General features: G+C 42.7%; 1 protein-coding gene across 2 annotated transcripts in view; it reads right to left on the reverse strand.

The window, feature by feature from the left end:
* The window catches only part of LOC144679033 (protein DEK-like), a 55,987-nt gene that overhangs the window by 35,264 nt on the left and 4,416 nt on the right, over nucleotides 1-16,307 (reverse strand). For both annotated transcript variants that reach the window (XM_078539284.1, XM_078539283.1), the window contains exons 2-3: nucleotides 387-554; nucleotides 190-303 (exon numbers count right to left, since the gene is read on the reverse strand). In XM_078539284.1, coding sequence (XP_078395410.1) covers nucleotides 190-303; nucleotides 387-546 — 274 coding nt within the window. In that variant the 5' untranslated portion in view covers nucleotides 547-554. The remainder of the gene's footprint in view (nucleotides 1-189; nucleotides 304-386; nucleotides 555-16,307) is intronic.

The following is a 16,307-nucleotide window of genomic DNA, read 5'->3' on the forward strand; positions in this document are numbered from 1 at the left end:
TGAACATATAGCATAGAAGGAGATAAAGCCTTTCAGTTCACTATGCATGCTCCTTCCACAGATCATGTACAATAACTTGCCCTGCCACAGATGCCCCATAACCCATTTAAATTACCATGTTTCTCTCATTATGTAACAAAATCAAGCACAACAAAACTCCAAGCAGCTATAAAGCTTTGAAAAGTTTACCTTCAGGAATACTAAATGTCTCTTTTGCAGATGGCGTCACTTGTAAAGTCAGTCTTTCCACTTTTTTCTTTTCCCTTTTCCCTTCTACGATGGGACTTCTTTCCAGTAATCCCACTGCAACATTAAAATAAGTATTCTTGTAAATAAAATTCGGTTTCAAACTCTTAAAAAATAACCAGCACTGATTTACACTTTACCCCTCTCCTCCTCCTCCTCTTCCTCCTCCTCACTCTCCAATTGTTCATCTTTTTCTTCTTCTTTCATGGAAGATTTGTCAGGCTTATTTCTCTTCTTTGTTCCTTCAGCCTTGCCCCCTTTCTCAAGTGCAGCCATCTTTGAATCTGCTTCCGTTGACATCAGAGAATCTATCAACACAGAAAATACATATCAGCTCTTAGGAAGCTAGCATTAGTATTTTCACAAAAATGTATCTGGGACGCATCATGATCTACTTAAATTATGCAGCCCTAAGCCTTGGTTCGTGACCCTTATTACCTTTACCGTACAAAAATCTTTCAGTTTTAAAATTTTCAAAAGGCCTTGCCATCCCCAATCTCTGAACCATTTCACCGAAAGCCCTGAAGACAGACAAGGTCTACAAGTGGTGATTGCTTCCCAAGATTGGCTCTCATCAGTTACCCTTCTTAAACACCTCAAACTTATCCAAAAATCCCCATTTTACCATGCCAATAACACATGCTCCCTCTCGCCCCTTAGCTTCTACAAAACTTGTATATATATTGTCCCTAATGTAATAGAACATCCCAAGATACTTCACAGGAGCATTATAAAACAAGATTACACTAAGCACATCGAGATACGAATATACAAACATACGAATTAGGAACAGTAGGAGGCCACTCGAGCCTGCTCCGCTATTCAATAATATCATAGCTGATCTGATTGTGGCCTCGACTCCACATTTCCTCCTACCCCCGGTAACATTTGATTCCCTTGTTAGTCAAGAATCTATCAACTTCTGCCTTAAAAATATTTAATTATTAGGTTAGTTATTCAGATACTAGGATAGAAAAGCTCAGTCAAAGAGGGAGGTTTAAAATAGTCTTAAAAGGAGGAGAGAATGGTGTTTAGGGACAGAATTCCAAGCGTAAGATTTTGGTATCTGAATGCACAGTTGCCAATGATGGAGCGGCTAGAATCAGGGATGCAAAAGATGCCAGTAGTAGAGTGCACAGATATCCAGCAGCATTGTGGGGCTGGAGGAGATTACAGAGATAGGGAGGACCTAGTTCATGAGGGATTTAAAAGCAAGGATGAAAAGATTAAAAGAGACATTGCTGGACCAGGAGCCAATACAGGTCTGTGAGCACAGGGATGATGGGTAAACAGGACCTGGCGCAACTTAGCGAAGTCTCAGAGGAGCTTAAGTTTATGGGGGTTTCAGCAGCAGATGACCAAGTTAGGGGAGGAGTCAGGCAATGCTTTGGAGGTCTTGGTGATGGAGCGGATACGTGCTCAGAAGCTCAAACTCAATGTTTCCTCTAAGCTGCGCATCAACCTGAAATGTTCCACATACTGCAATAAACAGGCGACTCAAAGAAAAATTAGACATAGACATAGAAACTAGAAGCAGGAGTAGGCCATTCGAGCCTGCTTCACCATTCAATATGATCATGACTGATCGTCTATCTCAACGCCATATTCCTGCTTTCTCTCCATACCCCTCGATGCCCCTAATATCCAAAAATGTATCAATTTTTTTCTTGAATATATTCAGTGACCCGGCCTCCACAGCCTTCTGTGATAGAGAATTCCACAGGTTCACCACCCTCTGAATGAAGAAACTTTTCCTCATCTTAGTCCTAAATGGCCTGCCCTGTATCCTGAGACTGTGGCCCCTGGTTCTAGACTCCCCAACCAGGGGAAACATTCTCCCTGCATCCAGTCTGTCTAGCCCCATTAGAATTTTATACGTTTCAATCAGATCCCCTCCCGTTCTTCTAAACTCTAGTGAATACAGGCCCAGTCGAACCAGTCTCTCCTCACAGAAAGTCCTGCCATCCCAGGTATCAGCCTAGTGAATCTTCACTGCACTCCCTCCATAGCAAGTATATCCTTTCTCAGGTAGGGAGACCAAAACTGCACACAATATTCCAGGTGTGGTCTCATCAAGGCCTTGTATAACTGCAGTAAGACATCCCTACTTCTGAACTCAAATCCTCTTGCAATGAAGGCCAACAAACCATTTGCCTTCCTAATTGCTTGCTGCACCTGCCTGTTTACTTTCATTAAGATAAAAGCAAAAAACTGCGGATGCTGGAAATCCAAAACAAAAATAAAAATACCTAGAAAAACTCAGCAGGTCTGACAGCATCTGCGGAGAGGAACACAGTTAACGTTTCGAGTCCGTATGACTCTTCAACAGAACTGTTGAAGAGTCATACGGACTCGAAACGTTAACTGTTCCTCTCCGCAGATGTTTACTTTCATTGTGGTGTACAAGGGCACCCAGATCCCTTTGTACATCCACATCTTCCACTAAATCACCATTTAAATAATGCTCTGCCTTTCTGTTTTTCACACCGAAGCGTGTAACTTCACATTTATCCACGTCATACTGCATCTGCCATGTGTTTGCTACACACACTTGTCTAAATCACACTGAAGCCTCCTTGCATCCTCCTCACAACCCCACCCAGTTTTGTGTTATCAGCAAACTTGGAAATATTGCATTTGGTTCCCTCATCCAAGTCATTTATATATATCGTGAATAGCTGGGGCCCAAGCACTGATCCCTGCGGTATACCACTAGTCACTGCCTGCCACCCGGAAAAAGACCCATTTATTCCCACTCTTTGTTTCCAGTCTGTCAGCCAATTCTAAATCTCAGAGATGTAGATTATCAGCCCTTGGGGTTTTTCAACCTTTAGCCCCATTAATTTCTCTAGCACCATTTTTTTTTAACTAGTACTGATTTTATTCAATTCCTCCTCTCACTAGACCCTTGGTTCCCTAACATTTCTGGGAAATTATTTGTGTCCTCTTTTGTGAAGACAGAACCAAAATGTGTGTTCAATTCTTCTGCCATTTCTTTGTTCCCCATTATAATTTCCCCCTTTTCTGACTGTAAAGGACCTGCATTTGTCTTTGTTAATCTTTTTCTCTTCACATATTTATAGAAGTTTTTACAGTCAGTTTTTATGTTCCCTGCAAGTTTACTCTTATACTCCATTTTCCCTTTCTTGATCAATCTTTTTGTTCACTTTTGCTGAATTCTAAACTCCCAATCCTCAGGCTTGCTGCTTTTTCTGGCAATTTTATGTGTCTCCTTTTTGGGTCTAATACGATCCCTAATTTCTTTTGTAATGCATGGTTGAGCCACCTTTCCTGTTTTATTTTTGCACCTGAAAGGAATGAGTAATAGTTGTAATTCATGAATACGTTCCTTAAATATGAGCCATGGCCTATCCACCGTCAACCCTTTTAGTAAGGTTCCCTAATCCATCATTGCCAACTCGCGCCTCATACCCTTGTAGTTCCCTTTATTTAGATTCAGGACCCTAGTTTTGGATTCAACTTCTTCACTCTCCATCCTAATGAACAATTGTATCATTTTATGGTCGCTCTTCCCCAAGGGACCCCATATAACAAGATTGGTAATTAATCATTTCTCATTGCACAATAGGATAGCCTGCTCTCTGGTTGGTTCCTCAACATATTGGTCTAAAAAACCATCATGTACACACTCCAGGAAATCCTCCTCCACAGTATTATTGCTAGTTTGGTTTGTCCAATCTATTGTAGATTAAAGTCACCCATGATTACAGTTGTACCCTTATTGCAGCGTCTCTAATTTCCTGTTTAATGCCTTTCCTTTCTTCTCCATTACTGTTTGGGGGCCTATAGACAACCCTCACCAATGTTTTCTGCCCCTTGGTGTTTCTTAACTCCACCTAAACAGATTCCACATCATGATTTTCCAAGCCAATATCCTTTCTCACTATTGCATTGATTTCCTCCTTTACTAACAGTGCTACCCCACCTCCTTTCCCTATTTGTCTGTCCTTCCTAAATAGAATACCCTGGATAATCAGTTCCTATCCTTGGTCACACCCCTGCCCAGGTGCAACCCGTCTTGTTTGTACTGGTCCACCTTCCCCAGAGCCGGTCCCAATGTGCCAGGAATCTGAATCCCTCCCCTCTGCACTATTTCTTCAAACACGTATTCATCCGATATATCCTGTTATTTCTACTCTCACTAGCACGTGGCATTGGTAGTGATCCTGAGATTACTACCTCTGAGGTCCTACCTTTTAATTTATGTCTTAACTCCCTATGTTCAGCTTGTAGGGCCTCATCCCTTTTTTTTTAAACCTATGTCGTTGGTACCAATATATACCACGACCACCGGCTGTTCGCCCTCCACCTTCAGAATGCCCTGCAGCCTCTCCAAGACATCCTTGATCCTGGCACCAGGGAGGCAACACACCATCCTGTAGTCTCTTTTGCAGCCGCAGAAATGCCTGTTTGTTCCCCTTACTATTGAATCCCCTATCACTATAGCCCTGCCACTCTTCTTCCTCCCCTCTTGTGCAGCAGAGCCACCCGTGGTGCCATGGACTTGGCTCCTGCTGCTTTCCCCTGAGAAGTCATCTCCCTCAACAGTATCTAAAACGGTATATCTGTTAAAAAGAGGGGGATGGCCACAGGAGACTCCTGCACTACCTGCTTTCCTCTACACTGCCTGGTGGTCACCCACCCCCTTTCTGCCTGTTCAGTCTTTACCTGCAGTGTGACCACCTCATTGAATATGCTATGACAATCTCAGCATCGCGGGTGCCCCACAGTGAATCCACCCGCAGCTCCAGCTCTGAAATGCTGTTAGCCAGTAGCTGCAGCTGAGGAACATTGCTCATCTCGGGGTCAGATACAACAGCAAGATTAAAAAGTGACCTGGGTCAGCTTCGGAGAGCTGCCAAGGAAAGGGATAGAGTTGATGGCTATGGGACAGAGTTTATATCAGGAACTGAATGGCTATAATTTTCCAATATTTAGTTGGAGGAAGTTTCTGCTCATCTAGTACTTTATGTTAGACGAGCAGTGGAAGGGTGGAGGGAAGTGGTCGAGAGACAGAGCTTGATGTTGTTTCACATGATGTCATTGAGAGGCAGCAGACAGATGAGATGTAGAATGCCAAGAATAAGTTCTCGGGAGATTCTAAAGGCAACAGGGCAGAAGTGGAAGAGAAGCCATTGCAGCTGATACTCTGGCCAGATAATCGAACCAGGTTGGGGTCAGCTAGACAACTGGAGGATAGTATGCTCAACCATGTCAAAGACGAAAGGTGAAGTATCATTTACCACAGTCAATCGCAAAGGATATCATCTGCGATACTTTGATAAGGATCTCATCTCATCATAAAGCCATCCTGGCCACTTCTTCTTGCCACTGCCATTCATATCCCCACCTCTCACACAACTTGGATATTTATAATGTCTTTAACACCCCAGGGCATTTAACAGGAGTGGTATCAAACAAAAATTTGCCACTGAGCCTCAAAGAGATATTAGGACAGATAACCAAAAGCTTATTAAAAGAGGCAGGCTTTAAGGAAGATACAAGGAGGCAAAAAGGTAGAGTGGTTTAGGGAAGGAACTTCAGGGCTTAGGACCCATGGTCCATTGATGAAAATCAGGGATGTGCAAGAGGCCAAAACTGGAAAAATTCAGAGATCTCACAGGACTGTTGGAGGTTACACAGATAGTGAGAAACAAGGCCATGGAGTGAATTAAAAGCAAGGCTAAAATTTTAACATTGAGGGGCTTCAGAGCAGGAGCCATGTTGATCAGCAAGCACACCCAGTTACCCCACCACACTACTTCTGATGTTGAGTTGCTTAATGGCCACCTCGCCACAGCCTTTTGATGTTTTTGTTTCCATCAAATCAGTCAGTGCTTCCCATGTCATATTCACTCAGTTAGAGCTACATCTGCACTCCCTCAAGACAGGGGGTTGCGAACTCAAATATACAACCGGATATTTGCATTCAACATATAAACTATCCTCATGTTTCTTTGGTCAGCCAAAACCACGTTTCAGGTCCAAGTCCAGAACTAGGGGCCACTGTTTTAAAATTAGGGGGTGCCCTTTAGGACAGAGATGAGGAGAATTTTTTTCCTCCGAGGGTTGTGAGACTTTGGAACTCTCTGCCTCAGAAGGCGGTGGAGTCAGGGTCATTGAATATCTTTAGGACAGAGGTTGGTAGATTCTTGTTAGGTAAGGGAATCAAAGGTTATCGGGGTAAATGGGAAATGTGGAATTAGTAATACAAACAGATCAGCCATGATCTTATTGAATGCCAGAGCAGGTTCGATGGGCCGAATGGTCTACTTCTACTCCTATTTCATATGCTTGTATGTTCATACTTGAGATCAAGGGTACCATCCTTCACACAACCTACAAGTTACTTTCCATGACCCAACAACTTATTTGCCTCTACCTTCACCTGAAACACCAAGTGCAAGGAGCTTGTAGATTCCTTCACCATTCATATCTAGACCATTTATGCAGCCATCTCTGTCTGTTCCTTTCCCGGCTCCAACCCTCAACCTATCCCCATCTCTTACACACTCTAACCCTAGACCACTAGCTTTTTGCAGTTTCTCTCCATATTCCATTATTTAAAACTTATCCTGATCTTTCTCTCTACCTCCTCCCAAGCTCATCAATAGCTCCCATTCTTGGGCAACTTCACTCGCCCCTAGAAAACCAATGCCAATATCCTCCATCTGCAAAAACTTCAACCAATCTACCCTCTCCAATTGCTGCCCTACTTCAATTTTCCTTTCTAATTTTTCCTTATCCAAGGTCCCAAAACTTAGTAATCTTCTAGATCACACCACTTCTCCAGTAATTCCGTTTAAATCCCACAAATCCAGCATTTGCCCAACACTTAGTCACGAATGAGATCTGTATCTACAATCTCACATGCCAACCTACAAAATTTGAAAAAAAGTAACATCTTCAAGAACACCTGGCAGCTGCAAAACGCTGACAACTCAAAAAAGAGCAAAAAAAAATCAGCCCTAAGTAAAAGGTCCCATGATCAGCCACTACTTCAAGCTTAATAATTCAATGTTAATAAAAAAGTTAAATTCCAATAAATTGGGTTAATTTTTTTAAGATCACATTCTGTAATGCAGTTCATCTTTCTGTGAAATGTTGCCTTACATTCAACATCCCCCCAAAACTATTTCTCTCTGTCCATACCATTACTCAGCATTAGCATGGATTTCAAGTGATAAATGATTCAACATTTACAGCTGCCACAATTTCACTTTTCAAGCAGTTTTCCTAGTCCCCAATCATGCTGCTCCAGAGGGACCTGGATACCAGCTGACTTCTAGGCTCCCACGCTAAAGGGGAAAAACTATTTACATAATAATGGAAATTTGATTAATACTTACAACACATATACACAATTAACTATGGTGGATCGGAAGCACTAATCCTGACTGTTTTCATTTTGCTGAAGTCACCAAGGTAAGGTGGCAAAGGGATTCATTGGGGAGAAGAGATTTATGATGGAAACACAGTAATATATAAAACACTGTACAACAGGTTGCTCACCTTGTGTACAGTCTGGGACTGTGGAAGAGTTGAGGGGTAGGGAATCTAAGTGCAAGAGGATTAATACAAAATAAATTCCAACTTTTTAGTTTTTTGAAAAAGCTAGGCAAATCCAACCTGGCCAATTACAGCCTCATTAGTCTACTCTCAATCATCAGCAAAGTGATGGAAAGTGTCATTGAAGGTGCTATCAAGCTGCACTTACTCAGCAATAACCTGCTCACTGACTCTGTTTGGGTTCCACCAAGCCCTTGACTTCATTACAGCCTTGGTTCAAACATGGGCAATAGAGTTGAGCTGCAGAGGTGAGACGAGAGTGACTGCCCTTGATACCAAGGCAGCATTTGACCGAGTGTGACATTTAGGAGCTCTAGCAAAACTGGAGTCAATGGGGATCAGGGAAAAAGCTCTCCACTGGTTGGAGTCATACCTAGCACAAAGGAAAATGGTTGTGGTCGTTGGAGGTTGATCATCTCAGTCCCTGGACGTCGCTGCAGGAGTTCCTCAGGATAGTGTTCCAGGCCCAACCATCTTCAGCTGTTTCATCAATGACCTTCCCTTCATCAGATCTCTGATGATTGCACAATGTTCAGCACCATTCGTGACTTCTCAGATACTGAAGCAGTCCATGTCCATGTGCATCAAGTGCTGGACAATACCCAAGCTTAGTCTGATAAGAAGTAATATTCACATCCCACAAGTGCCAGGCAACAAACATCTCCAACAAGAGAGAATCCAACCATCTCCACTTGGCCCACAATGGCATTACCATCGCCAAATCCCCCAACAGCAACATCCTAGGGGTTATCACAGATCAGAAATGGAACTGGATCAGCCATATAGATACTGTAGCTACAAGAGCAGGTTAAAGGATGGGAATTTTGCAGAGAGTAATTCACCTCCTGACTCCCCAAAACCTGTTCACCATCTACAAGGCACAAGTCAGGAATGTAATGGAATACTCTTCTCTTGCCTGGGCAAGTGCAGCTCCAAACAGACTCAACAAACACAACACCATCCAGGACAAAACAGCGTACCTGATTGGCACCCCATCCACCACAATAAACATTCACTCCCTCTACCACCAACGCAGTGGCAGCAGTGTGCACCATTTACAAGATCCACAGCAGCAACTCACCAAGGCTCCTTCAACAGCATCTTCCAAACTCACGACCTCTCACCTAGAAGAACAGCTGGTACATGGGAACACCACCACCAGCAATTCCCCTCCAAGCCACACACCATCCTGACTTGGAACTATATCGCTGTTCCTTCACTGTCGCTGGGTCAAAATCTGGAACTCCCTTCCTAACAACAGTGTTCATACATCACATGGACTGCAGTGGTTCAAGGCGGCAGCTCACCAGTACCTACTCAAGTGCAATTAGGGATGGGCAATAAATGCTGGCCTGGCCTGCAACGTCCCCATCCCATGAATATATTTAAAAACAAATGAACAGCTTACAATATTTTAACAAACCTGATTGTAAAGTGCCATGTTTTCATTAGCACAAAGTGAAATGATAAACAGGTTCCTACTTATTGCTTCAGGCATTTGGCCTGCGATTCATCTATAACAATATGCAGTTTTGTCTGTCTGGACTGATTTGATTGGTCAGTTTAAGGGAGGCACCAAATTCTGTTGTTCTGCACCTGTGGGATGGCAGTTGGCTAATTAGATATTTTAAAACTTTATTGTAACATTTGGTTAATAAGGTGTACTGAATATAACAATTTTTTGATTCAACTGATACAAGGCACCAGAAGCAAGGTCTAAGGTCCTGTTTACAAGGTGTGGCTCTTCTAATCTCTGCCACGCAAGTAATTTCAGATGAGTGGTTTATAAACTGTGATTTTTAAAACTCCACACTATAGTTTGTGGAGCCTTGCTGTACACAATATGGTTGCCTCTTCGATTTGGTGGGCAGTGCCAGGCACACACACACACGTGGGTTGCATGGAGGACTGCAGCATGTGAACTTTATCAACTTTCTAGCTCTAAGGTTCAGGAACAGTTTGTACCACCTTCAGGTCCACATAGGAGGCATTTCAGCTCATTTTGCCTCTGCTAGCTTTTTGTAGGAACTATCCATTCCCCTGTGCTTTCCCCATAGCCCTGCAAGTTTTTCCCTTTTCGAGTATACATTCAATTCCCTTTTGAAAGTTACTACTGTAACTACTTTCAGGTCATAATGCATTGCATAAAAAAAAAAATTCAATTCTAGCCTGATTCTTTTGTCAATTACCTTAAATCTGCGTCCTCTGGTTACCAACACTCCTGCTAATGGAATCAGTTCCTTCCTATTTACTTCATTAACTCTCCTCCAAATTTTGAGCACCTCTTAATTCTGTCCTTAACCACTCTGCTCTGAGAACAATTTCAGCTTCTTTAGTCTCTCCACATTAACTGAAGTTCCTCAATCACTGGTATCAATACAGTGAATCACCTGTGTCCACTCTCCAAAGCCTTGAAAATCTTGCTGAGCAGGACATTGCTCATGTGCTTTTCAGGCTCCCTTCAGCACCATACCTTGCTGGACGCAAGAGCTGATAATGAAGCCCAATCAGTGATTTAAGAAGGTTTCCTACTTTTACACGCTATGCCTCTACTTAAAAATTAATGGATTAAAAGCATATCCATGTGCTTTTTGCTGGAAAAAAAAGACATGTCAAAGCTTATCATTGTGCACTCAACAGGACACTTTGGAAGGATACCAATATAAGAGAAAACAACAATTTATACTGTATGTGAAAAGTGCTGATTAGTTGGCAAGTGGACTCTGATTTGTAGAGGCATTGTCATGGAGAATGCACCATTGATGATGACTGACAGTTACTGCCAAGCGTTGGTTGAAATTTAAACCAAGACAGCTTGACACTGATTGGTTAAGGCATTGCCATGAGGAATGAGTCAGCAAATGGCTGTCACTTATTTTCCTTAGCTGAAACAGGTGCAATGTGTGTACATGTTATTTTTGTCTGCACACAGCACAGCCCTGTACAGTAATATGTAGCTTACAGAACACACAAATGCGCCACACTGCAAGCCCGACTGAAGCTTAAATTGGTTGTCAGCGTCTATGTGCTCATTTGACATTGCTATCCTATTCACCAATGTTCCACTTAAGGAAGCCATAGGTATTTGCGCTGCAGCTCTATATTACGGCAATCTAGACCTGCCAGCATTGCGTGAAATCAGTATTCACAGAACTTATGAACTCGGCAACTCATGCAGTTGAGTTTAGTTTTAATGACACCATGTATGCCCAAATAGATGGTGTTGCTATGGGATCCCCTCTTGGCCCAGCTCTTGCAAACATCTTTGTTGGGTTCCATAAGAAACGTGTCTTCGATGGAATGACACCTAACCTCCTACCCCATGCATATTTCCAATATGTGGATGATACTTCTGCTATATTTAAAACCGCAGCCACATGTAATAATTTCCTTACATGTCTTAATGGGCTCCATCCTGTGCTCAAGTTTACCTTTGAAATGAAGCAGTCAAATGAACTTCCCTTTCTTGACAGTCTAGTTGAGAAAACTGCCAGGGGTTTCTCTACCATGGTCTACCGCAAGCCTACCTTCACTGGTCAATATACACATTGGGATTCTTACAGTTTCACACGCTATAAGAATGGTCTAACTGGCAACTTTGTAAATAGGGCCCAAGCCATTTACTCATCATGCAAGCTTAATGCTGAAATAGGGCGTAACAAAGGCATCCTGCGGGATAACGGCTACCCTGATCGGATCATTTTGCGCTGTATATCATGCAAACTCATTAACAGGCCTAAGGCCATCACTTTTGGCCCTGAAAAGTGCCGTCCACCTCAGATTACCCTGGAAGGGCAAGGTATCTCAAATTTACGCGACAGGTGAAGCTAGCTGTTTCACACTACTACTATGCAGCAGCAACAAGTGGTATTTGCCACTAACAGGATGCTACCATCAAGCCGAGAAGACATTCTGCCTATCACACAAATGAGTAATGTGGTGTATGAATTTCAGTGCCAGTGTGATGCTAGATATGTAGGCCGTACGTCCCAAAGACTGGCGGATCATATCAAGCAGCATGTCCCAGCCGCTGTTCACAACGGGCAAGGTACCCAACCAGCCCATGCTTGCAAAACTCAAAACAGCACCCAACATTAGATGCAATTCCACAATTGAGGATTATTTAGCAAATGTTACGTGGACTGCAGCGGTTCAATAAGGCAGCTCACCACCACCTTCTCATGGGCAACTAGGGATGGACATTAAATCCTGGCCCAGGCAGCGAAGCCCACATCCCGTGAAAGAATATTAAACAAAATGTTTCCAGTGTGCTAAGAATTATGCTGACAACCAAGTTAAGATTGTCAGTCAGGCTTTCAATGTGGCGCATTTGCGTGTACTGGGAGCTACATATATTAATACAGAGAGACCTGTTCTTTGCAAACAGAAAGAACATGTACACACATTGCACCTGCTTCAGCTAAACAAAATAAGTGACAGCCATTCGCTGACTCATTCCTCAGGTCAATGCCTTGACCAATCAGGGTCAAGCTGCCTGATCTAAATTTTAAACAATGCTTGGCAGTTAACTGTCAGTCACCATCATTGGTGCATTCTCCATGGCAACACCTCTACCAATCAGAATCCACTTGCCAACCAATCAGCACTCTCTTCACAAACGGTATAAATTGTTGTTTTCCCCTTATATTAGCATTCTTGCGAAGCGTCATGATGAGTGCAAGATGAAAAGCTTCGATGTGTCTGTTTTTACAGCAATACTCAAGTTCTATACTACCAAACTATATGTGCTTTTTCTTAAAAAAAGACTATCAACTTGTACAGATAAACCAACAGATCTCTGTTCCTGTACCCCTTTTAAAATTGGACCATTTAGCTTTTACCTAGCAGGACATTTTAAAAATTGCAATGCCAAAGAGGCACTGAGCTAACAACAGGATATAACTCTGGCTTATTGGGGGCTCCAAAAAAAAATCATTTCATAACATCAGATGTATCTGGCACAGGTCTTTTTGTGTAGCTTACATTTGTATAGCATTTCAAGGGGGTTCATAGGAGCATTATCAGGGAAGATGATCAAAAGCTTGGTCGAAGAGATAGGTTTTGCAGAGCATCTTAAAGGAGGAAAGAAAGAGATGGAAATTCCACCTAGGGAGGAATGGAGTTGGTGACTGGAAAATGGAGCTTGTGGCAGAGACTAAGGTAATGGCTTTGGGCTTCCAATTTCAACTCATTTGGCACTGGAGGTTGGACAAGCAACGTGACAAATCAGAGACAAGACATTATTTCCAACATATTTCACTTATACCGCACTTGCAGTCAGATGATTAATACGGTATTAGTCACAGATGGAAAGGAACACCTACAAGTCAACTTAGTATTAACATGGACATGTTTAGAGACAAAACAAAATCAGAATTACCTGGAAAAAGTCAGCAGGTCTGGCAGCATCGGCGGAGAAGAAAAGAGTCGACATTTCGAGTTCTCACGGCCCTTCAACAGAACTGTTGAAGGGTCGTGAGGACTTGAAACATCGACTCTTTTCTTCTCCACCGATGCTGCCAGACCTGCTGACTTTTTCCAGGTAATTCTGTTTTTGTTTTGGATTTCCAGCATCCGCAGTAGTTTTTTGTTTTTATCTCTATGTTTAGAGACAATTCTGGAGAACAGGGGGTGAGGCAGCTCAAAGGTGAGGCAAGGGGATAGGATAGAAGGAGAATAATGGGCTGGATGCAGAGGATTGGAGAGTTTAAGCAGGGGGTGTAGCAATGAAGTGGGGGGGGGAGGTTTAAAGATGAAAAGCCATGGAGGGATTTAAGCACAAGGATGAAAATTTCAAATGGGAGACAGTGAAAGCAAGTATAGATCAGCGAGGACAAAGGTGATGGGTATTAGGGATTTGGTACCGATTAAGATATGTGCAGTTCCATTTCGAATGGGAAGTTTGCAAATGATGGCAAAGCAGCCAGGAGAGCATTTCAGATTTAACTATTGCAAACAAAAGGTATGGGTGAGGGCTTCAGCCTGCAATTGAGGTGGAGACAGATGATCTTTGTGAAGAAAGGAAAATGGGATTAGAAGCTGAGCTCGAAGTTGACTAGAAAGAACATCAAGGTTGCAAACACTGATTCAACTAGAGACAATGGCAGGGAGGTAAATAAAGTTGGTGAGTTGGTGTTAAGGGCGTAGGACTTGGGGTGGAAACCAGATGTTCAGCTGTAGGAAATTGCAGACTCATGGCCAACTGGAAGTCGGACAAGGAATCTACACAGGGGCAACAAAGGGATCGAAAGATGTCAGAGAAAAAAATAGGGCTGGTCGTCAGTGTTCACATCTGCAGATTTTGTCACCAAGCAGCAGCATGTAGATAAGGAGTTCAAGCATAGATCTTAACGGACTCCTAAAGCAGATTGCATTGGGACAGAAAGAGAATGATGATAATTGGGGCTGTCAGAGAAGGCAAATAATTGCAGCCACACAGCATCATCACTGAAATTCGTTAGTGAAGTGTCCTCAGCCCAGCCTACTTCAATGATTTTTCTTGTCATGAAGTCAGCAGTTGCTGTTGGTTTCAGTGTTCAGTTCCATTGACAACTCTACCAATAACCAATGCAACAGGTTTTGGACAACATCCATGTCTACGATGGCCTGCGCTAAGTCATGACCATCTCCCAAGAACATGCCCAGCTAATTCACCCAACCTTCAATAGTACCACCCACCACCTCATGTTCCCATTGTCAACATATTCGAGGGGCGAGGGGGGTGCGTACAAGGGACCTGAAACCACATCAACACCACAACTGCACAAGCAGGACAGAGGCTGAATATTGCACGGCTGCCTCACCCCCTGACTTTTCAAAACTTCTTCACCAAAAAAGATCAAATCAGGAATGTAATGGAATAATCACTTGATTTGTGTACCTGCAACAATACTGAAGCAGCTTGATAGCAACCCGATATAGCAGCCTGTTTGACTAAATCCCTTGACACTGAGCTCAACAGCCACACTGGCACATTATGACTGCAGTTTGCACTGCCTACAGGATGAACTGACTAAAGCAAATCACCAAGCTGACTTTGACAGCACCTCCTAACCCCATGAACCCTACTACTGAAAAAGGCAAGAGTAGGACACAAGCAGCCCAAGTGCCAATATAACTCGAGCATATTTTGAAGAGAAAATCGTGTGTTTATATTTTTCTTCTTGTTGCCATTTATTTTGTATGGTTTCTATTGCGTTTATAGTTTGTGGTTTAATTTTTTTTTGGCAGTGGACCAGTGTACTTCAATTTCCTTTGATAGCTGAACTATCACAAATCAATTAAAGTCAGGTACAATATATAGTTAAACATTAATAACCTGAAGTGAATCATTATATTTACATAAAACTTTTTAATATGTGCTAGCTGATGGAAGTACTGTTGTCCATCAGTACTTTCTTGGAGCTGGGTCCAATCTCCTGAGCACTGGATTTAAACAGTAGGAGGCAACATGGGTTTGAAATTGTGCTTTTATTACATATGAACTCAGAGCAGGTGTAGGCCACTCAAGTTTGCTCCGCCATTCAATAAGGCCATGGCTGATCTGACTGTAACCTCAACTACACGTTCACACCTATATCCAATAATCTTTCACCCTGAACTATTCGACCAGAGCTGGAGACAAGGAAGTGCCAGTTAGGCGTGTACAATATCAACTATATTTTATAATGTCAACCATGGCTCAGTGGTACCATTTATCACTGGGTCATAAAACTGTGGGTTTAAGGCCAACTCCAGAAGACCCAGTAAAAATAAACTAGGCTGACACTCCAGTGCAATGCTGAATGAGTACTGGACTGTTGGAAGTGCAGTGTCCTGGATAAAACTTTAAAAACAAAGGCCCTGTCTGCCCTCTCAGGTGGTCACAAGAGATCCCGTGGCACTATTCCTAATCACAGAAGAGTTTCTTCCTAGTGTCCTGGCCAATATTTATCCCTCAGCCAACATCACTGAAACAGATTATCTGGTCATATCGCACTGTTATTTGTGGGACCTTGCTATACATATAAACTGACTTCCCTGTTTCTTACATTACAACGATGACTACACTTGAAAGCTGCTCTGTTGGTTGTGGGACACTCCAAGATCATGAAAGGTGCTATGTAACTTCAAATCTTTCTTTCTTTCAAAGCAGCAGTAATCATCAACCTTGCACAGCTGACAGAATGGAGTAAATAGTCTGGCTGCCAAATGTCAGAGAAAAAGTAAACATCGCGTCATGTGCTCTCTTGGTTGGTGTGCACACCCCACTACCAGCAGTGGTACCCTTGCAGTCTGACTTTTAAATAATAAATGTGTTACCTTTATGCAGCCAGTAGTGTCAGTGCCACAGGTTCCATTCTAATTTTGCAAGTTGTCAAGCACTTGACTTATAATCAGTTAGTATGGACAAACAGAAAACCAGCAGGAACTCCAATCGTTCAGACATATATGAATAATTAGTCCAGGCAAATTTAAGATTGACATATGAT

Source organism: Cetorhinus maximus, chromosome 3 (genome assembly GCF_964194155.1).
Source record: "Cetorhinus maximus chromosome 3, sCetMax3.hap1.1, whole genome shotgun sequence".
Classification (NCBI taxonomy): domain Eukaryota; kingdom Metazoa; phylum Chordata; class Chondrichthyes; order Lamniformes; family Cetorhinidae; genus Cetorhinus; species Cetorhinus maximus.